The sequence below is a fragment of the Schistocerca cancellata genome, chromosome 3 (genome assembly GCF_023864275.1).
Source record: "Schistocerca cancellata isolate TAMUIC-IGC-003103 chromosome 3, iqSchCanc2.1, whole genome shotgun sequence".
Classification (NCBI taxonomy): domain Eukaryota; kingdom Metazoa; phylum Arthropoda; class Insecta; order Orthoptera; family Acrididae; genus Schistocerca; species Schistocerca cancellata.
In genome coordinates, this window is record NC_064628.1 from 567,348,103 (window position 1) to 567,372,609 (window position 24,507).

At 41.8% G+C, this 24,507-nt stretch overlaps 1 protein-coding gene across 1 annotated transcript in view; it reads left to right on the plus strand.

The window, feature by feature from the left end:
- The window catches only part of LOC126176434 (neuropeptide Y receptor type 2-like), a 412,320-nt gene that overhangs the window by 338,848 nt on the left and 48,965 nt on the right, over window positions 1-24,507 (plus strand). Inside the window, exon 4 of the mRNA XM_049923590.1 lies at window positions 2,369-2,687. Within this exon, the coding sequence (XP_049779547.1) occupies window positions 2,369-2,687 (319 nt within the window). The remainder of the gene's footprint in view (window positions 1-2,368; window positions 2,688-24,507) is intronic.

A 24,507-nucleotide genomic window follows, 5' to 3' on the forward strand; every position in this document is an offset into this window, starting at 1 on the left:
GTGATGGCACTATGATCAATGATTAATTCTTCTACGCTGAGTCGAAAAGTTATGGTCTCTTTTCCACCAGTAGATCTGAGATGTTATCTTCATATGTTGGTTTTCAAATTAACTGCTTAAATTAGTTTTCATATGAGGCATTCACAACAATTTAATACGATTCCCTATCCTTACTAAACGCCATAAATACTTTGTCTCCCGTTCTATAGCCGGTAAGCTGAATCCTCCACCGAATACTACAAAATGATCAGGAAATTTACCCCAAATTTTCTCCAAGTGTACCCTAAGACGTTCCGCATGAAATGCTCCAGAGGCAGACGCTCTATAGAAGCATCCAAAGACCATCTTTGATCCATTTTTAACATCTGTCTTCGCCGAAATTATTTCGCATTGAGAATCTTTACTAATCTCACTAGATGGTTTAACATTTTTAGAGCCATTTATGTGCCTTCACTACTAGAAAAAAAATGGTTCAAATGGCTCTGAGCACTATGGGACTTAACAGCTGTGGTCATCAGTCCCCTAGAATTTAGAACTACTTAAATCTAACTAACCTAAGGACATCACACACATCCATGCCCGAGGCAGGTTTCGAACCTGCGACCTTAGCAGTCGCGCGGTTTCGGAATGCGCGCCTAGAACCGCGAGACCACCGCGGCCGGCTCACTACTACAGTTCAATGTTTCTTTGCCATACTCACTCCAGACGGAATTTAGAATTTGATTGCCATTGACGTCCGGCTTCAACCAGCTCTGTGGTACTGTATGGGCATTGTAACCATTGCAGCTCTTTCAGTTAATTAATATCATATTAACATTATTTTTCTCCTAATTACTACGACGAATGGTACCCTTTGTAGAACCAGAATTCTTCGTATCGGGACACTGAAAGAATTTATTTATCCTTAAAAAAAAAAAAACAACATGTGAAAGCTACATGCAGTCACCTACCCTAACAGCTGCTTCCTACGTGCACCGGGGCCTGTGAGGGTGCTACAGTTCTCTACCCAACAGCAGAAGTTGTTCAATCAGCATCGACAGAGAATCGTCTGAGCCTCTGTTTGGAGGAGCTACATATCTTCACCAAAACTGCCAGTCACTAGTAGCCGAGGATGTCTTCTAAATCCAAGTGACAGGTGTCGTTTGTAGCTACACGAGCCACGATTTGTATCTGGGAGTACCAGGAGCACACAGTCGCTGCGCCAGAACATCCACCTTAATTCGAACAGATCCACTGGCAGGATACCGGAGTGGACTTCTTTCCCGACTATGGTATCGACCATTATTAAACCTCCGCACCGAGCAGTGGCTCTTTCCGTTACTTGCGTCCGAGAAACTCATCTCTGGCAGCACTTCTCCATGTGCGGCCGGCTGCTAACAGTACAAGCCGCCTTCGCACGCGAACGCTTCAAACCACAGCGATTGGCCACACAAACCACGAGGCGATTCTCTGTGAACCGGGAGGCGTAGCGTCATCGATGATTCCAGGCGACACTATAGTCTCCTGAGGTGCCAGGCATTCTTCTTAGGTCGCCCCAACACCACCAGGTCAGCAGCCAGCAGCCTTTAAATGGTAGCCGACACAGCCAGTTGCTTACGGACAAATACAGTTTTTGTCTGTACTACAAATAATCTAGCACTAACCCGAAAAGTCGATTGGCGCTATCTATGTTGTGCTACTACGCTATTCTGCTACTGTTCTATTTTTCTTTTTTTGCTATTTTGTTTTTCTTTTAACTACGGTCCAAAGTCGGCTCACGCAAAAGTAATACACTAAAATTCTCTCAAAAAACCTTAGATTTGATTAGTTAACACTAGTCAACACCGTACAATACACTGACGCAATTCTCTTCTTCGCTGGAGTACACGAAAAACAGGACTGAACTATATAGTATAAAAGAGAAACTTCAGCTTTTCGACTAGGGGCATTACCTTGGGTCTTTAGCTATTTGGCAGGCTGTCTTTACTGAATTCCCGGTATGTGACTACTCGCTGTTTCTGGCAACAATGTCCATAACTGCTCACATTTTCCTCGACTCTCTGCGTACGGATCGCCACCTACAATAAAACTCGCTGATGATGCGAAAGTTCCATATCTTCGCCTGAGTGATATTCTGTACGCGATGTCCCAAGTGCGAAAAAAAAAAAAAAAACGATGCACAGATGCAACAAAAAATACTAACTATACTTCATGTTCGTGTGCTGTATCTGTTCAGCTTCCAGTGACAGACTTTAATGGCCACAGTGTCCCATTCTCCTCTGCCTGCAAACAGTCTAAATCTAAAACCTCCCGGATACTGTCGACTCGGTTGTTGGCAACCAGTTGATAAGGCGTAAGACTGCTCACGCTGCCTGGCGGTGTTGGGCAGGTGGTGGAGCGCGTGACGCTGCCGCTGGTGGGCGGCCCCGGGCCGCAGCTGCAGCTGGTGCTGTACGAGGCGTGCATCGAGCGCTGGCCGTCGCGGCGCCTGCAGCTGGCGTACGCGGCGGGGCTGCTGCTGCTGCAGGCCGTGCTGCCCGCCGCCGTGCTCGCCACGGTGCACGCGCGCATCGCCCGCTACCTGCACGCGCACGCCAACACCGCCGCCGACTCCCGCCGCGCGCGCCGCGAGCTGCGCAGGAACCGCCGCACCACGCTGCTGCTCTCCGGCGTCGCCGTACTCTTCGTCGTCTCCTGGCTGCCGCAAGGTAGGCTAGACGCACTGCGCGTGGCGTAGCTATTGTCGAGACGGCGTAACGAGGTCCTTGACGTCTCGCGGCGCCTTTTCCAGCCTTCAGGTGTGAACTGATAAAGGATACAGACTAAAACATTAGCCATCTGCAGAGCTTTGAAAAGCGCTGGTGTGTTGCCGTAGAGGTGCTCACAAAATCGCGGTATGCGGGACTGCAAAGCTGGCGGGCCTACACTGGAAATGTCAGTGATCAAGTTAAACGTTGACTCAACTGTAGTCTTGGAGGCAGTCTTATGCCTTTGCAAATGCTGTATGGGGAGCGACTCAGGAGGCTGTTTCTTACTCCGTGCAACACGTTAACTGATGGGGTTGATGCAGCAAGACGCTAAACCATTGTAGCGGGACTTTGAATTTCGCCGCGCTACACTCGTTCCCTCAGATATAAATTATACCGTCGCAGCTGTAAGAGCGCTCGACTGCAGAGAGAATATATAAGAAAATGAAGGTACTAAAATTATAACCATTTTTGTTTTCTATCCGTCTTTTGTCTCTGAGAGCGGAAGCTTAACTGACTTATTAGCTAGTCTTGGTCGGATTATGACGAAAAAACTCATTGATGTGCAGACGTATTGTGGAAGTTGGTATGAAATTCGGAGGATGGAAGTAGCAACGTAAAATGAATTGCATTCAATACCAAGATGGTTTTGATTTGTATAAATTAGTGATTCCTGGAAGATTGCAAGATTTCGGAGCAGCTACTACTTTTCACGCAGAAATGAAGTAGGAGATTTTTGAAGACCTGGAAGCCGCACGAAAGAAGACATGTTAACATGGTAAAGGATAAACTCTTATCTACACCCTTTCCTCCTGTTAATCACATTTTGTTATTCTCTGTTCTCCTTCAAATAATTTTTGTAGTGGAGATTGGTTTGACTTTTGCTCACAAACGCCACAAGGACCACCCCAACAATAGCTTTTCCGAATCACTAAGTGCGATAATTTTTCTGTAATACGAAGTCCGATTTGCATTTCATTTTTTCCCTTTTTCACGGTCATGAACGATTTTAAAACCCCCTTTTTATTCACCATTTCTTCCCACATTTTCAACGTTTTCTCTTCTTTTCTTCTCTTGTTTTTTTATTAACCAATACACCATGTTCCAGCCTTTGACTCCACTTCTCTCTGTTGTAGTGTTAGTGATACACTTCACAGTGGTTATGAGATCGATATATAAAATTGTAGTCAGTATACTCTGTAGTTTTAGAGATATATAAATTTCCTTAAAACACAAAATTTTCAGTATTTACAAACATATTACAGATTATAGTACAGGTTGTACATAAAGTCTGAGAACACTTTCAATTATTTATTGCACAAGAACTAAACATTGTACAGATGTCATACAATTTGCATTTTGAAGAGAAACTCTGAAAGCTTCTTTTACGAACATTCGATATGCGAACCGTGAATGATCTGGCAGACGTCAAAACGGTAATCGAATTCTTCCCATACCCGTGCCAGCTTGACATGGTCGACTTGGCAGTCGCTTCCTGTATTCTCTCCCGGGGCTCTGCTACATCACGTGGTAGAGGTGGTACATACACTAGATCTTTAATGTGTCCCCACAGGAAAAAGTCACACGGGGAAAGATCTGGTGATTGGGGAAGCCATTTCGTGAAACAGCGGCCCCCAACAGTAGCACGGTCGATCCATCGATGCGGCAGCTCCATGTTCAGGTACCCACGAACTTCACAATGTAAATGGGGTGGAGCCCCATCCTGCTGAAAGATGAACGGAGAGGCCGATTGCATTTTAGGCGTCAGCCATGGTTGCACCATGTGGAAGTAGGAATATCCTGTGACAGTGCTCTCGACGAAGTGCTCTCGCACCGGATCTCGCCATGTTTGGGACTAGCGCCGACTATCGGCGAATTACCGAAGGGACATGAACGGGAAGCAGTGGTTGGGAAGGGAGTGAGACAGGGTTGTAGCCTCACCGCGATGTTATTCAATCTGTATATTGAGCAAGCAGTAAAGGAAACAAAAGAAAAATTCGGAGTAGGTATTAAAATCCATGGAGAGGAAATAAAAAATTTAAGGTTCGCCGATGGCATTGTAATTCAGTCAGAGACAGCAAAGGACTTGGAAGAGCAGTTGAACGGAATGGATAGTGTCTTGAAAGGAGGATATAAGATGAACATTAACGAAAGGAAAACGAGGGTAATGGAATGTAGTCGAATTAAGTCGGGTGATGCTGAGGGAATGAGACACTTAAAGTAGTAAAGGAGTTTTGCTATTTGGGGAGCAAAATAACTGATGATTGTCGAAGTAGAGAGGATATGAAATGTAGACTGGCAATTGCGAGGAAAGCGTTTCTGAAGAAGAGAAATTTGTTAACATCGAGTATAGATTTAAGTGTCAGGAAGTCGTTTCTGAAAGTATTTGTATGGAGTGTAGCCATGTATGGAAGTGAAACATGGACGATAAATAGTTTGGACAAGACGAGAATAGTAGCTTTCGAAATGTGGTGCTACATAAGAATGCTGAAGATTAGATGGGTAGATCACAAAACTAATGAAGAGGTATTCATTATGATTGGGGAGAAGAGGAGTTTGTGGCACAACTTGTCTAGCAGAAGGGATCGGTTGATAGGACTTGTTCTGAGGCATCATGGGAGAACCAATTTAGTATTGGAGGGCAGTGTGGAGGGTAAAAATCGTAGAGGGAGATCAAGAGATGAATACACTAAGCAGATTCAGAAGGATGTAGGCCGCAGTACGTACTGGGAGATGAAGAAGCTTGCACAGGATAGAGTAGCATGGAGAGCTGCATCAAACCAGTCTGAATATTGAAGACCACAAAAAAAAAAAAACCGCATTACGCTGTGGCGGTATACATGAAACAAATATTTAATGGTTTCTCTTCAAAGTGACATATGTGTAATGTCTGTACAGTATTTGGTTCCTGTGCAATAAATAGCTGGAAGTGTTAGCGAACTTTATGTACACCCTGTATTAGCATATTCATGTAATAAATGGAAAGTCTATATGAAGAATATTTATAATTTGTATATAATTGGGAATAGTTGACCATTTAAAATACTGTTCTGCAGTAGTAAACAATGAACAAAAAGCAATCCGCAGTTTCTATTTTTCCATATTTCTGGGAAACATTTGACTCTGTTTCTCGCTGTAAACTGTTAATGAAGATCTGACCATATAGAAAGGGTTCTAAGAGATGTGAATGACTCAAAGACTTCTTATGTAACAGAAAGTACTATGTTGTCCTGGACGGCAAGGGTTCATCAGAGACAAGGTTACTGTTATGAGTGTTCCAGGGTAATTATAATAGGGTCGCTCCTTTACTCTGTACCGGTAAATGATCCAACAGATAGAGTTAGCAGTCTCATACTCTTTGTTTACTTCACTGCATTGTTCGGGAAACAGTCGTTGATTGACTGTCGACGGAATAATCGGGTACAAGAATGAGACACACCTAAATTGATATTAATTATGTGGTTATCAGGTCTGCTGGGTTTGGGTGGCGATTTTATATCGAACATTGACGCAGGTGCAGCTGGAGAAGGGAGTTTGTTAGTATTGAAACCTTCCTTTTGCATTTTGCTTACATCTGCTGGAATCTGACATTGCTAGCGTCTGTGCCAAGTAAGGCGAATACTTCGTCCCGTCGTCTCTTAGTACGTCAGTCTCCAGTCTGGCCTTCCTGAAGCAGGCCTAATATTTGCTCCTACTGTAGCTGCTGCTGCATCACTGGAGCCTCGTGTTCAGCAATGAGCTGCGGCCTGATGTGACCGCTTCATGTGAATATGAACGACTGCGAGTCTCCCCAGGTGATACAAGGCGAGGAAATTGTCTGTTGGCACAGTGATAGAGGTGGGGATGCCCGGATCCCAAGCTTCACAGTTCCGTAACTGTGGCAGAATCCCGAGCTGCCCAAACGCCCAGAGGTTTAGACGGCAGACAGACATTCGAGGTCTGGTGATGGTAGCGGTGGTCGCGACATCCTCAGAGAGATGTATAACATAGACTGGACGTCACACTGCTGCCCAGCTGCTTGACAATGATGGGTGGACCAGCTGACTTTGTGGAAGTGCCCAGATGTGTGCCATGCAGGATTGTAGTGGAACAGAGGCAGTTACCAAGACTGGACTGTTTTCATGCAACAGTCAGTCAAACTACTGACGCTTTCTGCAGGCACTACCACTCCTAGGCTAAGTGGAAATCTGATGACGTAGGACTTATGACACCTGTTGAGTTGCCAAACTGGCAGGGGTGTCGACTATTGGCTATCAATACACAGGACCTGATGCACAGTTCAAATGGTTAAAATGGCTCTGAGCACTATGGAACTCAACTGCTGTGGTCATAAGTCCCCTAGAACTTAGAACTACTTAAACCTAACTAACCTAAGGACATCACACACATCCATGCCCGAGGCAGGATTCAAACCTGCGACCGTAGCGGTCGTGCGGTTCCAGACCGTAGCGCCTTTAACCGCTCGGCCACTCCGGCCGGCTTGATGCACAGTCTTCAGCTTCAAGTACAGCTGCAGTTCATTCCATTAACAGGATAGAGGATGACTTAGACTGAATTTCTACTTGATGCGATTAATGTCAGCCTGCTATAAATGTAGAAACTTGAAAGTTAATGCAGATAAATAGGAAAAACAACCTTGTAATAAGTGCATTAACTATTACTGCTACTGTTCGTGACACAGTCGTGTAGGTTTCATTTCTGGCTACAGTATTACAAAGTTACACGAAATGGAATGGGAAAGTAAGATCAGTTTTAGGGAAGGTAAATGGTCGACTTGGATTCAACGGGAGAATTGGAAATTGGAAATTTGTGGTAAGGTCGTATTGGACCAAACTGCTGAGGTCATCGGTCTCTAAGCTTACGCACAACTTAATTTTACTTAAACTAACTTACGCTAAGGACAACACACACATGTATGCCCGACTCGACCTCCGACGGAGGGACTCACGCGGAAATGCGAGAATTCTAAGACGATATAGTTCATTTATAAAAGGGGCCACGTAAACAACATTTGTGTAACCCATTCTTGAATAATGCTCGAGTATTTGGGACCCCTCACAGCAGGTGAGGTTGCGGGAGACGTCGAAATAATTCACAGGTTTGCTGTTGTAATTGTTACCAGCAGGTCCGATCAACAAGCGAATGTTACAGATATTCTCCGTGTATTCGAATCCCTGAAGAGTAGACGATGTTATTGTCTCGAAAATCTATAGAGAAAAGAGAATCGGCATTTGCGTATGACTGCAGAGCGATTCTACTGCTGCCACCGTAGATCTCAAACAAGGCAAACTCAGGCTCGTTCAGAGGCACAGAGGCAGTCGTTCTTTCCTGTTTCTATTTCAGAGAGGAACAGGAGGGAGTAGGTTGTTGTACGAGGTACCCCCTGCCATCCACCGTACAGCGGCTTTCGGAATACATGTAAATCTAAATATCACGGAAACTTTAATGTCGCAGCCGACTGCTAACGTAAACAAACATGGGGGCCTTCGCGGGGAGAGGAACCGTATGGCAGTGCTTCGAGCTTACACACATTTTTTGTGCTTCTGCGAAATCAAAACTGATTCGCGGTTATAGCTATAGTTGATCCTTCTTGGGGCTGTGGGGGAGTACAACCTTGCGACCGAAATAGGCTTGCCTTAGTTGATATCAAAATAGGAAAATGAGCAACACCATAGAAAATTCAAAATGCAGCACAAAAAGCATTTGGTAGTAACTGCCAAAATTGCTTGCTGACGTTTACAGCGTCACAAACATAGTAATATTTGCCCGAGATCTACCCTCACCTTACGTATCCGTAGCGCAAACCCCGCCTTAAAGAACTGCCATGAAAGCGTTGGCACAATAACACATTCTATGGCGAGTTTACAAGTATCAGTAGGCTAATATTTGTCTTTTTACAGCTCTTTCTTTTATTTTCTGTTAAATGTATGAAAACACTTTATTCCGACAAGTGTTGGATCTACAAAAATTATTATCGCGGTGCTGATGATTGGAAAGCCTATGAATCTTAGGCCACCTTCTAAGGAGACATACACTGAGGTTAACGAAATAATGGGATGCCCACTAATACAGCGTCGCTCCTCCTTTTGCCCGACGTAGTGCAGCATCTCGACGTGGCATGGACTCAAAAAGACGTTGGAGGCAAACGCAGAATTATTAAGCGAACTGCTTGCGAAGCCCTCCATGATTGCGAAAGCGTTGCCGCTGCAGGAACTTTTTTTTTTTTTTTTTGAGTCATCAGTCTTCTGACTCATTTCATGCGGCCCTCCATGAATTCCTCTCCTGTTCCAACCTCTTCATCTGAGAGTAGCACTTGCAACCTACGTCCTTAGTTATTTGATGGATTTATTTCAATATCTGTATTCCTCTACCGTTTTTTCCCTCTACAGCTCACTGTAGTGCCACGGAAGTCGTTAGCTGACATCTCCACAGATGTCCTATCACCCTACCCCTTCTCACTGCCAGTCTTCTCCACATATTCTTTTACTCTCCCATTCTGCGAGGAATCTCCTCATTCCTTATCTTGTTAGTCCGCCTAATTTTCAACATTCGTCTGTAGCACCACATACCAAACGCTTCGATTCTCTTATCCTCCGATTTCCCCACAGTCCATATTTCATTACCATACAATGCTGTGCTCCAAATGTACATTCTCACAAATTTCTTCATCAAATTAAGGCCACAGTTTATACTAGTAGACTTGTCTTGGTCAGGAATTCCCTTTCCGCCATTGCTAGTCTGCTTTTGAGGTCCAACGTCTTCCATCGGTCATTGGTTATTTCACAGTCTAGGTGGCAGAATTACTTAACTTAATCTACTTCGTGACCATCGATCCTGATAATAAGTTTTTCGCTGTTCTCATTTCTAATACTTATCAGTATCTTTGTCTTTCTTCGATTTACTCTCACTCCATACTCTGTAGTCATTAGACTGTTCATTCCGATCAGCAGATCATCTAATTCTTCTTCACTATCACTCAGGATAGCAATGTCATCAGCGAATCGTATATTGATATCCTTTCACCTTGAATTTTAATTCCACTCCCGGACCTTTTTTTATTTCCACCATTACTTTCTCGATGTACGGATTGAACAATAGGAGGTAAAGCCCACATCCTTTTCTTACACGCTTTTTGTGGTGTCACCGCCAGACACCACACTTGCTAGGTGGTAGCCTTTAAATCGGCCGCGGTCCGTTAGTATACGTCGGACCCGCGTGTCGCCACTATCAGTGATTGCAGACCGAGCGCCGCCACACGGCAGGTCTAGAGAGTCTTCCTATCACTCGCCCCAGTTGTACAGCCGACTTTGCTAGCGATGGTTCACTGACAAAATACGCTCTCATTTGCCGAGACGATAGTTAGCATAGCCTTCAGCTACGTCATTTGCTACGACCTAGCAAGGCGCCATTACCAGTTACTATTGATGCTGTAAAACATGTACCGCCAAGAGCGATGTTCACCAATTATGGTTTAAAGTTAAGTATTCTACCAGTTACCTCCTTTTTTTTACTAGTCTCAATTCCTTTAACTGTTCTAGACCTCACGCCAGCCTGCGTGAGCTAAAATGCGTGCCTTTCGGCTTCCTGTCATAGTGGGTTGGCTGTCTTGCCAATCCACAACACTTTTTAATCCGAGAACTTCGTTCGTTGTCGTCCACTCTTATTATTCCCTCTTGGCTGTTGTACATATTTTATATGACCCGCCTCTTCCATTAACTTAACCCTGTTTTTCTCAGAATTTCGAACATCTTGCATCATTTTACATTGTCGAAGGCTTTTTGCACGTCGACAAATCCTATGAACGTGCCATGATTTTTCTTTAGTCTTGCTCTCATTATTAAACGCGGGGTAGTCGCGCGGTCTTAGACGCCTTGTCACGGTCGGTGCAGTTCCTCCGTCGGAGTTTCGAGTCCTCCCTCGGGAAGGTGTGTGTTTCGTCCTTGGCGTAAGTTAGTTTAAGTTAGATTAAGTAGTGCATAAGCTTGGGGACCGATGACTTCAGCAGTTTGGTCCCACAAGACCTTACCACAAATTTCTGTCCTAAGGCCAAACTAATGGTCATCTATAGCATCCTCAATTTTGTTTTCCATTCTTCTGTATATTATTCTTCTAAGCAACTTGGCTGCATGAGCTGTTAAGCTCATTCTGTGGTAATTGTCGCACTTGTCAGCTCTTGCTGTCTTTGGAATTGTGTGGATGGTGCTTCTCCGAAAGTCAGATGGTATGTCGCCAGACTCATAGATTCTACATACCAACGTGAATAGTCGCTTTGTTGCCTCTTCCTCCAACGATTTTAGAAATTCTGATGGAATGATATCAATCCCTTCTGCCTTATTTGATATTAAGTCCTCCAAAGATCTTTTAAATTCTGATTCCAATACTGTATCCCCTATCTTTTCTAAATCAACTCCTGTTTTTTCTTCTTTCACATCAGACCAATCCTCCCCCTCATAGAGGCTTTAAATGTACTCTTTCCACCTATCCGCTCTCTCCTCTGCAATCAACAGTGGAATTCTCGTGGTACTCTTAATGTTATCACCTTTTCCTTTAATTTCACCGAAGGTTGTTTTGAATTTCCTGTATTCTGGGTCTGTCCTTCCGACAATCATTTATTTTATGACATCTTCACATTTTTCCTGCAGCCATCTCGTCTAAGCTTCCCTCAGCGACTTGTATATCTCTATTCCTGAATTTCGCGGATCATTTTTGTGCTGCCTTCTTCATCGATCAATTGTAGTATTTCTTCTGTTACCCATGGTTTCTTCGCAGTTACCTTCTTTGTGCCAATGTTTTCCTTCCCAACGTCTGTGATGGCCCTTTTTAGAGATGTCCGTTCCTCTTCAACTGTGCTGCATACTGAGCTATTCAAATGGCTCTGAGCACTATGGGACTTAACGTCTGAGATCATCAGTCCCCTAGAACCTAGAACTACGTAAACCTAACTACATAAACCCTAGGGACATCACACACATCCATGCCCGAGTTAGGATATTAACTTGCGACCGTAGTGGTCGAGCGGTTCCAGACTGTAGCGCCTAGAACCGCTCGGCCACCCCGGCCGGCACTGAGCTATTCCTTATTGCTGCATCTATAGCCTTAGAGAACATCAACCGTATCTCGTCATTCCTTAGTACTTCCGAATCCCAGTTCTTTGCGTATTGATTCTTTCTGACTATTGTCTTAAACTTCAGCCTACTCTTCACCACTACTATATTGCGATCTGAGTCTATGTCTGCTCCTGCGTACTCCTTACAATCCAGTATCTGATTTCGGAATCTCTGTCTGGCCATTGCCAGTGCTATTCCGCTTTTGATGTCTTCCTTTCACCGTCTGTCTTCGGTTATTTTTCTACCTAGATAGCAGTTAAGTTTCGCGCAGTCCTCATTTCTGTTGCCTCCCACTACTTTCGTCTTTCTGGGATTTACTTTCAATCCATAGCCTGTAATTATTAGACTGTTCACTCCGTTCATCAGATTATGTAATCCTTCTTCACTCAGGATAGCAATGTCTTCGGCTAATCGTATCGTTGATATCCTTTCCCTCTGCATCTTCATTCCACTCGTGAACTTTTCTTTTATTTGCACCATTGCTTCTTCGATGTACAGGCTGAACAGCAGAGGCAAAGTACTATCTTCCTGTCTTACAGTCTTTTTAATCTGAGCACATCGCTCTTCGTCGTGTGCTCTTACTATTATCTCTAAGCCCTTGTACATGTTGTATACTACCCGTCTGTCCCTATTGTTTACCCATAGTTTTCTCAGAGTTTCGAATATGTCGTATTATTTTACATTCTAGAACGCTTTATCCAAGTCAACAACTCCTATGAACGTGTCTTGATATTTCTTTAGTTTTGCGTCCATTGTCAACAGCAATAACAGAATTGCCTCTCTGGTGCCTTTACCTTTCCTAAATCTCTTTAGATTGTGTCCCATAAATGTTCGATTGGTGACCAAATAATTCGCCCGAATTATCGAATTGTCCGGTATGTCCTCCAAACCATTCGGGAACAATTGTGACCCGGTGACATCGTGCATTGACATCCATAATAGTTCAAATATTCCTTTGAGCACATGAAGTCGAAGAACGCCTGCAAATGGTCCCCATGTAGCCGAACGTAACCCTTTCCAATCAAGGATCAGCTGTGTTGGATCAAAGGACCCAGTGCATTCCATGTAAATACAGCCATCACTATTATGGAGCCACCACAAGCTTCCACATTGCCTTGTAGGCAACCTGGGTCCATGGCTTCACAGTGTGTGCGTCACACTCCAACTCTGCTGTCAGCTCTCACCAACTGAAATCGGTACTCATCCAACCAGGCAACGGTTTTCCAGCCGTCTAAGGTTCTTCCGATATGTCACGAGCCCAGGAGAGACGCTGCAGGCCATGTCGCGCTGTTAGAAAAGGCACTCGCCTCGGTCGACTGCCGCCATAATCCATTAACGCAAAATTTGGCGCACTGACCGAACGGATACGTTCATCGTTCGTGTCACATTGATCCCTGCTGTTATTTCATGCAGCGTCTCATGTATGTTAGCACTGACAATTCTTCTCCAACGCTGCTGCTCTCGGTCGTTAAGCAGAGGTCATCGGCCATTGCGTTGTCCATCGTGAGAGGTAGTGCCTGCGATGTGGTATTCTCGGCCCACTCTTGGCACTGTGGATCTCGGAATACTGAATTCAACAACTATTTCCGACATGAAGTGTCCCACGAGTCTACCTCCAACAACAATTCCGCCTTGTACGTCCGTTAATTATTCCTGTGTGCCATAACGAATCACATGAGTACAAATGACAGCTACGCACCGCCCTTTTATAGCTTGTCTACGCGATACTACAGCCATCTATATATGTGCATATCGCTACCCCATCTTTTTTGTTACGTCAGTGTATTACAAACGCAACTGGATTTGTCGACAATTAACAAGCTCGAATATTGTGGCAGTTAAACATTTAGACAAGTGGTAGAGAGGAAGTGAAGACAGGTACACTCATGACCAATCTGCATGTGACATCCTCTCATTTCATTATTAGTTATTTCAGAAAGATATGTCGCAAACTAAAACTGCCTTCACTAATAAAAATGAGTTGTTCATTTGGTTAACGAAAGTGGCAAGAATCAGTACGTGTCGGTATTATCGAAACGATATTTCACTATACTATTTCTAAGCCAATAATCAGTAGATGGAGATACCAAGTAGCAGAAGCACGTAAGGGCAGATCGAAATTAACGGTTATGTTAAATGCACTGTTTTTGAATTTTTCTTTCTGACACAAGAGAAAAGACGGCGGAACTATCTTTGATAATTGTATGGGCTAGCAAGCTTATCGTGCCTCCTGTCAAAACTATACAGGAAATGTGATAGGAGGAAACACCTCATCTCCACACATGGGTGATAGCGATCGAGTAGATGCGGACAAGAGCAAATTGCAAGCCAAATTCTATATCACGTTCTTCGTCCAACATTCTGTACAGAGGTTGATATAATTCATTCCAGCCCAAGTGTCCTGCAGCTTGAAAAGTTCTGAGCATCTGATATGGAGTTCGTGGTTTGTTTGTTAGCCTGTGTATTTGTACGTGTATGGCTAGGGGATTCTTTCTCCTCTAATTCCGTTCTTTATTTTCCTGCAATAACAATTAATATCTCATATGCCCCGACCGTGATCACCCGCTATCGGCTCACTTTGTGACATTTTCAGCAGCGTATCATATTGATAACACAAGAGGATAGTGCAGTTTTGGTATCACGCACCACAGTTAGATACTTGTTATCATAAATGAACTCAGATGTCATTGGTTTAGTATATAGATCTATAATATACAGGGTAAATATTAATAAAACCGACAAACTGGAAGGAAGCATTCGTAAGTGGAACTGGAGGAAAATATGTCCTATGAAAATGTGTTTGAAAATTCATCGTTGCATGGTAGATGGGGTTGATGAATGCCAATTCCTCCGAGCACGTACCGTGAGTTAGTTCTGTGTTGGAGACTGTGTGATTGACGAAGCGTACTGTAAGCAGCAGATTGGTCCAGTGTTCATGTCGGGATGTAGTTTGTTTACTGCCAGATAGATATAAGCGGCCGAGAGGCAGCCCAGATACACCAGACCAAGTGCTCTAGAAGATACCAACCACATCACACAACATTTCAAGCCCATTTTGGGCTTTCAGACAGATCAATGTGCAAGGAGGCGTCGGACTGCGCGTGTACCAGATCTGCAGGACAGGCTTCTAAGGCATATTGAGGCCAACCCTCGTAGAAGTTGCAGGCAAGTGACCGGCCAAGTGGCGTAAGTCGAACTGTGATTATGGGGGCCCTGGATGACAACCACTACTACCACTATCACCTACAATCCCATGGAGGCTATTTAGAACATCTGTTGTGACGGGCATGCGATGCACCCCTGTACAGAGTTCAGGACAATTTGGTGTGTCGTTGCGCACACACCTTCCATTTCTAGACAAGTGTTCATAGGACCTTCTTCCCTCCATTTCAAGTCGGCGATCCACCCTGCTTACACTTAACAATGTTCTGTTCCTTTAACAGAACAAAAGTATTAGATAACTACTGATTGTTACATGCTGGTGCATTATCAAGCACTAGCTAAATTCGGCCATGATTCGTTGTGTCTTTGTCTGATATGAAATGATTCTGAAAGTAAACAAAAGTGTTCTAGCGAACCTAGAGTCACCAAGACAACACATCATTCTATTCAATATAATTCTTTGCGTTGTGTGGCTATGTGGAATGAAGGAAAGGAAAGAAATGTGTTTTCACAGAAAATCATTTTGTATCGTAAAGCTAGTGGACTGAATACATTTTTTGTTTGTCCGTCTTCTGCATAAACACAAAAGTCAAACGGTTTATCAACTCTTGAGCATGCAACGTATTATCATTGATAACAGAAGCAGTCGTTTTCTACATCCAACCCCCCCCCCCACCGCTTGAGGGCTGAGTGTTGTGTTCTCCTCATCATCATTTCATACTCGTCACCGGCAAGCAAGTCACCCAGTGTGACGTCGACTGATAGAAGTCTAGCACTCTGTGGCCGAACTTAGCCGGATGGGACCTCACGGCCTAGAATGCCATACGATCGCTTCATTTCAGTATTTCCCAATACTATATTTGGTATCTTTCCATAGAGGGTGGGACTTGCGTCAAGCAACTTGTGATGCACTGAGAACCAGAGGCAGGTTCCAACTTTACCGACAGTGGAGCTGCATATCATTTCGGTCATATCGTGTGTCACGAGGGTGAACATATTCGCCCTGAGTCGGCCGTCTGACTTAAAAATTCGAGCACGCACTGTCGTGCATGTGAGTCAAATTGCTTGCTCAGACCAACAACAGGGTGCACCTCACACTGAAATCTGCCGGTATTTCAGGGTTCTGATAGGGAAGCTTCCCGCGTTCTAATAATCAGAACTTCATTCCGCGTAGTTTGGAAATTTTCGTGGATGCGTCAGAGCATTACAGCTGCCGCTGCGCTCCGTCCCTTGCCTGCAACGTGCCTTTTCAGCTGCCGCCTAAATCACGGTGAAATGATAAAGTATGGTGGCACCGGCGTAGGTTGTTAAATGATATTCTCGGCTCCCTGTTCGCCGTGAATCATAGTCTGTGGCGTACCTGGTCGTACTTAATTCTGTTTGACTAGTATCTGGCCTCACAGTGGATTCGTGTAAGCAAGTCTATTTGACTAGTATCTGGCCTCACAGTGGATTCGTCTACACAAGCCTGTTTGCGTTGTAAAAGGTATTAATTCAGGGGAGAACTTGTATAGTTTCCACCCCAATGAATGCTTTGCTAATCAAGCATCATTCCTTTCCTGATTTATGTTAATCATTTTTTGTGAGATTTATCAGCTCGATTGTAGTTTTCTAAGCATTAATAAATCCTTGTCATTATTCTTTAAACTTAAATACGCAACTGTTATCACTCATACTCCTACAGTCATTCACAGTTTTTATTTTTTATTGTGGTGACACATGGATAAACAAGCAATTCAGAATACAGTCGTACTAAGTTGTTAATCTGGTGATTTATTTGAATTCTGAAAGGAACTACAGACAAGGCAACAAACTGCCACGAGTAAATTTATTAATTTCATATATAAAAATTAAAAGTGTAGCTCACAATTTGAAGATGTTGCGAAGATAACACTTGTCAGTACGTACAGATAATAACATTTAGCATCACTTGGACATATATTTATGATAATCCAAGCGACTGCTTGCGGCAGGTCATACCATATGGCATTGCGTACAGTAAACTCAAAGCTTTCTAATTCGTTCATAGCAACCGAATGTGCTTCGCTCTTCGTTTTAGATTCAACAGCAATGTTTCTCACCTCAAGGAGGGTATCTCCGACTTCTCTTGTCTGACACCTAATAGCTTTGACACTCTCCTCCCTACGTTTCCACTGAGAATCCAAAAGCTTCTTTAACTGTTAAAGCTCTAGCACGTTCAATATGATTTATCATCCCTGTTTGGATGCACTAAAAACAATGTATATTCCTTGAATTACACACAAAAAAAGAAATGCTGTAGAGACTGCAGCATCTGAATTCATAAGTTTAAGATTGTGGCTGGCACATGACATATAAAATGCTCTTGGATTGCAATTTAGGATTGTGGCCTGAACACCATTTGCGACGTTATCGTAACTTCGGCCTCTGTAATCATGAATATCGAATCTTAGTTGATCTAGTCTCGACCAAAGGGTTTCAATCGGACTTTCTCGTATGACTGAAGTGACGTTTAGAAAGTCGCTTTTGTGTTCTCATACAGTCACTACGCCATCTGATAAATTTACGAACCTAACGATCAAAGTCATTTGTTCACTTTGGCTTGTATCAGGAGTACAGTCAAGTATGACAGATAAATATTTACTTTCTTCCGCAACGCTGGTTTTTACGTTATTACCAAACAAATTTGTGAGTTCATGTTGAATGTTTTTCCCAAGATAATTGTTATGAATTTCTTGAGTGTCTACTCTCTTTAATGTTCCTGCAAAACAGGGTCAAATTCTGCTATCATTTCTATCAAATCAAGAAAATTAGCATTTTCGTGATAGAGCTTATCGTTTGTTCCCCTTAACGCCAAATTATGTTGAGCTAGGTACCTGACGATAACTATAATTCGTTTTAGAACATGACGCCACTGCTCCATCTCTTTTTCCAGAAGTTGAAGGTCAATTTGATCAATACTACTTTTTTGTTTCAACTATCTCAACTTATATCCGTTTTTTACTCAGTTTATGTGGTTAAATGATTGTTGATGCTCTTGAAGCCGATTTCCAAAATGAATCCAATCACAGAGTCCATCACTTGACAGCTTGTTTGAAGAAGATCCGAAAGTTTACACAAAAACAGAGAACTTAGACGATGTGTTTCGTGTACAAGAGCCATTTTCGATACCTTTCTTCTCCATTGGTAAATTTCCTATTTAAAAATGAATTGAAATTTTTCTTCTGTTCTCATTTAAAGAATACTCAAAACTTACAATTTTAGTGGGACCTTTCCGTACAATTTCATTTAGCATTGAGAATGTTAACGTGTTAGGCCAAGTGCCTGGGTCAGAATCTGTGATTACTTCACAACTGCTACTACTAGGCGTACCTGAATATGGCATAGCATCAGATCCACACTGCAATGTTTCATCTAAAGCACCATATGATGAGAGGCTATTTTATGCCATCGTCCTTTAAGGATACTTTAGAAACTCTCTGATGTTTTTGGTCGAAGAAATTTACCGAAAGTGCCTTTTTTTGAGTTCAGAAACCATTCGTACAGTAGCTTTTTCTTGATCTTTTCAGAATCTCTAACGTATTTTGTACGTCTGTTCTTTTCACAAGACATTTCACCATTGACACTTTGAACTTCACATGACAGGCAAAAACATTTTATCTTAACACACAGTGCACACACAACACGTGAAACTGCGTGAACTGGAGATGCACCGTACGTTTAAACTGACAACAATGAACAAATCATTGTGTTGGGAACACCTGCTGATGGCAGAATATAATGCTAGAATTGTTAGCCATGAAAATGAGTAGAAAGTGCGGGTGGAGGCTTTGAGAAATAATGAATCACGTACTTCTTCATTTACGGACGAGCAATAGTCATATATTGTGAATAGAATTACTATACCACATCAATATCATAGCCCCTGGTTCCCTCGATTCCGATGCAGGCATAATTTTCAAAGACGTACTCCGGTCGCCATAGTCACATCAATATCATAGCCCCTGGTTCCCTCGATTCCGATGCAGGCATAATTTTCAAAGACGTACTCCGGTCGCCATAGTCATGTCACAGTTGGTATATAACAGAATTATATCACATTAAAATTAGCTTCAGAAACACCTTACTTTATATTTTTCAGTTAATCTCAAATAAAAAACTACGGATGGCTGTTGGTTGAATGTTTCCACATGCCTGAGGCCGTCCCTGAACAGGCGTCAACAGGGAAAATATAGGGATCCCAGTATTAGAATCAGCATTCAAAAGTGCTTAGGTCGACTTAATATCAAATAAGAATGAAGGGGTGGATAACACTGCATCGGGATTTCTAAAGTCGTTGGGGGAAGTGGTGTGTAGAATGTATGAGACTGTGGGACTTTCGGAAAAAAATCATCCACACAATTCCAAACATAGCAAGAGGTCACCAATGGGAAAATTATTGCAGAATCAGCTTATCTACTCATGCATTTAATTTGCTGACAAGCATTATATACAGAAGAATGGAAAAGAAAATTGTGGTTCTGTTAGGTGACGATCAGCCTGGCTTTAGGAAAGGCAATGGCCTCAGAGGATCTGTCGGCCTAAAAAAAGGAGTTCGACACTTTCAGACGTTCTAAATTCTGTGAAAAATATCGGTAAGCTGTAGCAAAAGATAGGTAATATGTAGTATGTACAAGAAACTTGAGGGAAAAATTAGAGTGGAAAACCAAGAACGAAGTGCTCGAATTAATAATGATGTAAGTCAGGGATGGAGCCTCGCCCTTACTGCCCACTTTATACATCCAACAACCAATGATGGAAACAAGAGGAGGGTTAAAGAGTGGGATTAAAATTGGTGGTGGAACGATATCGAAATAAGAATCACTGATCTCATTGCTAATCTCAGTTAAAGTGAAGAAAAATTACAGGATTTGTTAAAAAGCATGAACAGTGATAAGTACTGAATGTGGATTGTGAGTAAATCAAAGAAAGAGGAAAGTAATGAAAGTAGCAAACAGGAGAACAGCGAAAAACTTAAATCAGAGTTGAGGATCTCGAGGAAGACGACGCTTAAGAATTCTGCTACATAGGAAACAAAATGCCCCTGATGGATGAAACAAGGACATAAAAATAGGCTGTTACTAGAAACAAATATCATTGCTGCCCCAGAGATGTCTACCAGTATCAGATATAAGCCTTAATTTGAGAAGGAAATTTCAGTATATGTGCGTTTGAACCATAGTATTTACGGTAGTGAAACATGGACTGTGGGAGAAACCTTAACAGAAGAGAACCGAAGCCTTTGGGATGTGGTGCTACAGAAGAATGTTCAAACTTTGGTTGCCTGGTAAGATAAGGAATGATGAGGTTCACTGCAGAATCGGCGATGAAGGAATATATAGGAAACAATGATATCAACAAGGGACAGGATTATAGGACATCTGTTGAAACATCAGGTAATGACCTCCATAGAACTGTATGTATCTGTGGAGATGAGATGAAAATTTCTCACAGGAAAGGGATTCCTGGCGGGACGCATCCAACTAGTCAAAATACTGATGACTCAAGGAAACTGAGTGAGGTGTGGGAGTGTATGCTGTGCCTCTCAGAGAGTTATATCACACTTTCCATTCCTTGCGTGATTTTCAGAATTTAAATGTTTACGTTTTGAAGTATTTTATCCTTAGAGAATTATTAATCAAAAGAATCAAAAATTACAAAACAAGGACTTCTCAAAAGCAATGATTTCGTAGTATGGAAGTTGGTAACTGACCCCAAAATCAATTTACACCATTCTTCTATAAATTTAATACTAAGAGAATATTAACTAAGTAGTTCATTAAAATTATGCAAAAAGAAAGCAACACTAGTGAAAACACCAGCCAAATAGTTAAATAACATACAAAGAATAAGAAAAATATATAATTTAGTTAACTGATCTGTCGAAAATGCACATAGCTCAAGGAAATATATCTTTACGCAATTTTGCCTCGTTTTCTTTACAAACAGGAAAAAAGCACATCATACTGTGCTTGTCTTATTATGTCTAAATCTATAGTTTAAGTTTTTTGAAATTTGCACAATTAAACATCAAGACGATTTTAACTCTGTATTGGAAATGGTCATCATTTAAATGAAAAGCTTTTTTAAAACTGGAGTGCTTCATCATCCTGTCAATACACAATATAAACGAACTACAGCTATACGTTGTGAGGATCTTTCAACAGCTGGTCGTTAATTACTGAAAACTTTACTACTAACGCGGACACAGCTATTCAACATAATCAACTTACCGACACAGTGCCGTCCTATCACACTATCACATCTTAAAAACACTCGTTTTTAGACGTCTTTTCTATCGTAGCACTTCACACAAAACTACAGAGTTTAACTATCGTGACGCTGACGTTTTCTTTTGACTAACAACACAGTAGATATAAAACCTCCAGTTCTGCATGGAGATGAAAGATTTCCTTAACTTGATCGGCGAGTGGGGCGTGGTGAACATCAGCCAACTGTGTTTGAACGTAAGTCAGCTAACCATAGTGTAACATTTGATGGCCAGACGTCGGGCAAACCCAAGTTGTAACACAAGTAAATCCTGTTGTCGCTTCCTTTCTTCACATCGATAGGATACACGTATATAGTGAAATGAAAATACAAGAAACAGTGCTAATTAGTAATCTGGTTTACACTATCAAAACCTGAAATAAATTTCAAATCCTTTTTAAGTAGGATGGTTAGGTTCTTTGGTTGGTAACGCCACGTAGTGCTCTGTATGAAAATCGCTGACCGCGATGTGTGCAGTCTGTGGCTGGTTGAACCCATTGTTGGAATATACGCTATTGTAGCGTTGGGCAATTGGAGGATAGCCGCCAGCAGTGGTGGATGTGGGGAGAGAAATGCCAGAGTTTTAAGCGGACGATCTGGACGTGTGTCCGCTAGAAAAAGGTAATTTGTAAAGATGGATGTCATAAATTGATAAATATATATATATATATATATATATATATATATATATATATATATATATATATATATATATGATGACACAATTACAGCAGAAATGCTTAAGCTTGGGGGAGAAACATCAGTAGAAGCACTACACAAAGAACTTGAACAAGTATGGGAAACCAAGAAAATCCCAAGTCACTGGAAATCTGCCCTAATTCACCCTTTGTTTAAAAAAGGTGACAAAAGGGATGTTAACAACTATCGTGGAATATTGCTTCTCCCAGTCCCATACAAAATTCTATCAAAAGCCCTGCTCAATCGTGTATCACCAATTATAGAGGGAAAACTTGGAGAATATCAAGCTGGCTTCAGGCCAGGAAGATCCTGCGCCGAACAAATTTTTAACCTCAAAACAACAATGAACTATTTATCTACAAGGAGCAAGAAATACTTCATAACATTTATTGATTTCAAAAAAGCTTAAGACTCAATCGGTAGGGATTAACTCATCAAAACACTTCGAGAATATGAAATAGATGAAACAACAGTCACCATAATCAAAGATACATTAACAAATACAACATCAAAAGTAAAATTCCAAGGAGAAATTTCACGGCATTCCGAGGTCAAAACCGGTGTCAGACAAGGAGATGTGCTGTCCCCGGTACTCTTCAACTGTGTTCTGGATAAAGTCATAGCGGAATGGAGAAAACTCACTCAAAAACATGCAGTTGAGAAAGTCCAAATTGGAGGGAAGTGCTACAAAGCCATTGAAACCAACTGTTTTGCCTTCGCTGACGATCTCGCCTGTTGAGCTTACACACAAAACGACACAATAAAACAAATAGAATTACTTAAAGAAACTGCTGAAAAAGCAGGCTTGCAAATTTCATTTGAAAACACAGAAATCATTACAAATATCAAAAATCCACCAAAGAAAATAACTACGAAGTACGGAAAAATACAGGTATCTAAACATTTTAAATATCTTGCTGAACTAATTCAGCCTGTGGCAAAAGGTCATCCAGCCTGCAGGGCTAGAATACAAAAACTAGAGACAGCAACTGCAGACAAATGTATTCAAAAAAATGTATATCCAAAAACATTAAACTCAGACACTACCAGACTGTCATTAGACCGCAGATACTATATGCATCACAAACACTGGCAAATTTTACATACGCAGAACAGATAGAAAATCGTGAAAGAAGAATTGTGAGGACAATTCTTGGATACAGGAAAATAACAGACGATCAAGGCAAGCCTGTATACAGACTAAAAGCAACAAAGAAGTGTATACGAAGTGCAGCAAAATTACAGACGAAATTAGAAAAAGAAGGTGCACCTTTTATGCTCACATCATGAGGATGAACGCGAATAGGCTTACAAAACAAATAATTTCGTACATCGCAAATCTAAAAAATAAAATTTTATGGTTTATCAACACAGAAAGAGATCTAAAAGAAATGGACATAGATCAGGAAACAATATTTAATAGAAACCTTTGTAGAAAAAAACTGAATTCATTCACGGGTTTCGGTGTGAAAATTAAGAAGACTTGTGGAACTAAATGGTCTGAAGAGAGAAAAGCCGCCTTCAGCGCAAGAATGAAAGAAGTGTGGACTGAGAGAAAGAAGACTTCCCAGAAGCGCAAGAAATAACTGTTTTCACGGTCTTTAACGGCCAAATTTGTATAATAATAATAATATGATGATGACTTCTGAACATTATTAAGGTAAATACATTGTTGGCTCTCTATCAAAATCTTTCTTTTGCTAACTATGCTTATCAGTAGTTAGTGCCTTCTGTAGTTAAAATCTTTTATTTAGCTGGCAGTATTGGCGCTCGCTGTATTGCTGTAGTTTGAGTAACGAAGATTTTTGTGAGGTAAGTGATTCATGAAAGGTATCGGTTATTGTTAGTCAGGGCCATTCTTTTGTAGGTATTATTGAAAGTCAGATTGCGTTGCGCTAAAATATTTTGTGTCAGTTTAGTGATGATCAGAATAAGTAAAGAGAAAACTGTCTGAGTACGTTGAGTTTTACTCGGCAGTTTCTGTATCAAATAACGTAAGAGTTTTTCCAGCACCGTCAGTCTAAATTTTTCTAAGGGTACGTTTCACCTTATCACATTTATTGATTGTCAGCAGGTTTATAAATATGCCGCAACAATTTTATAATAGGTCGTCCCAGTACTGACAGTGTAACTTAAATCGTACTGATTTAGGATATGTCAAAATTTCCATGGACGTGTGAGTTATTTCATGTCACATTACAGCAGCAGTAAATCACATAATTTTACAGAAATTCTAATCCATAGTCTGGAAATGTTTTGATTTTTTCTTACAGACTACCTAGACGCGCAGTTGGGATACGTAGCTTCAAGAGAACACATTAATTCATAGGCCAAAGAGAATCTGGCTATATGCAGCATCATAGAAGAACCGAAAGTTGAGACCAGAGGAAACGTTGGTTGTTTAGATGAGCTGAGAGAGATGACCATACAGCTAGCTCATCAGTCCCATCGAATTATGGAAGGACGGGGAAGGATGTCGGCTGTATCTTTTCAAAGGAGCTATCCCGGCATTTGCCTGAAGCGAT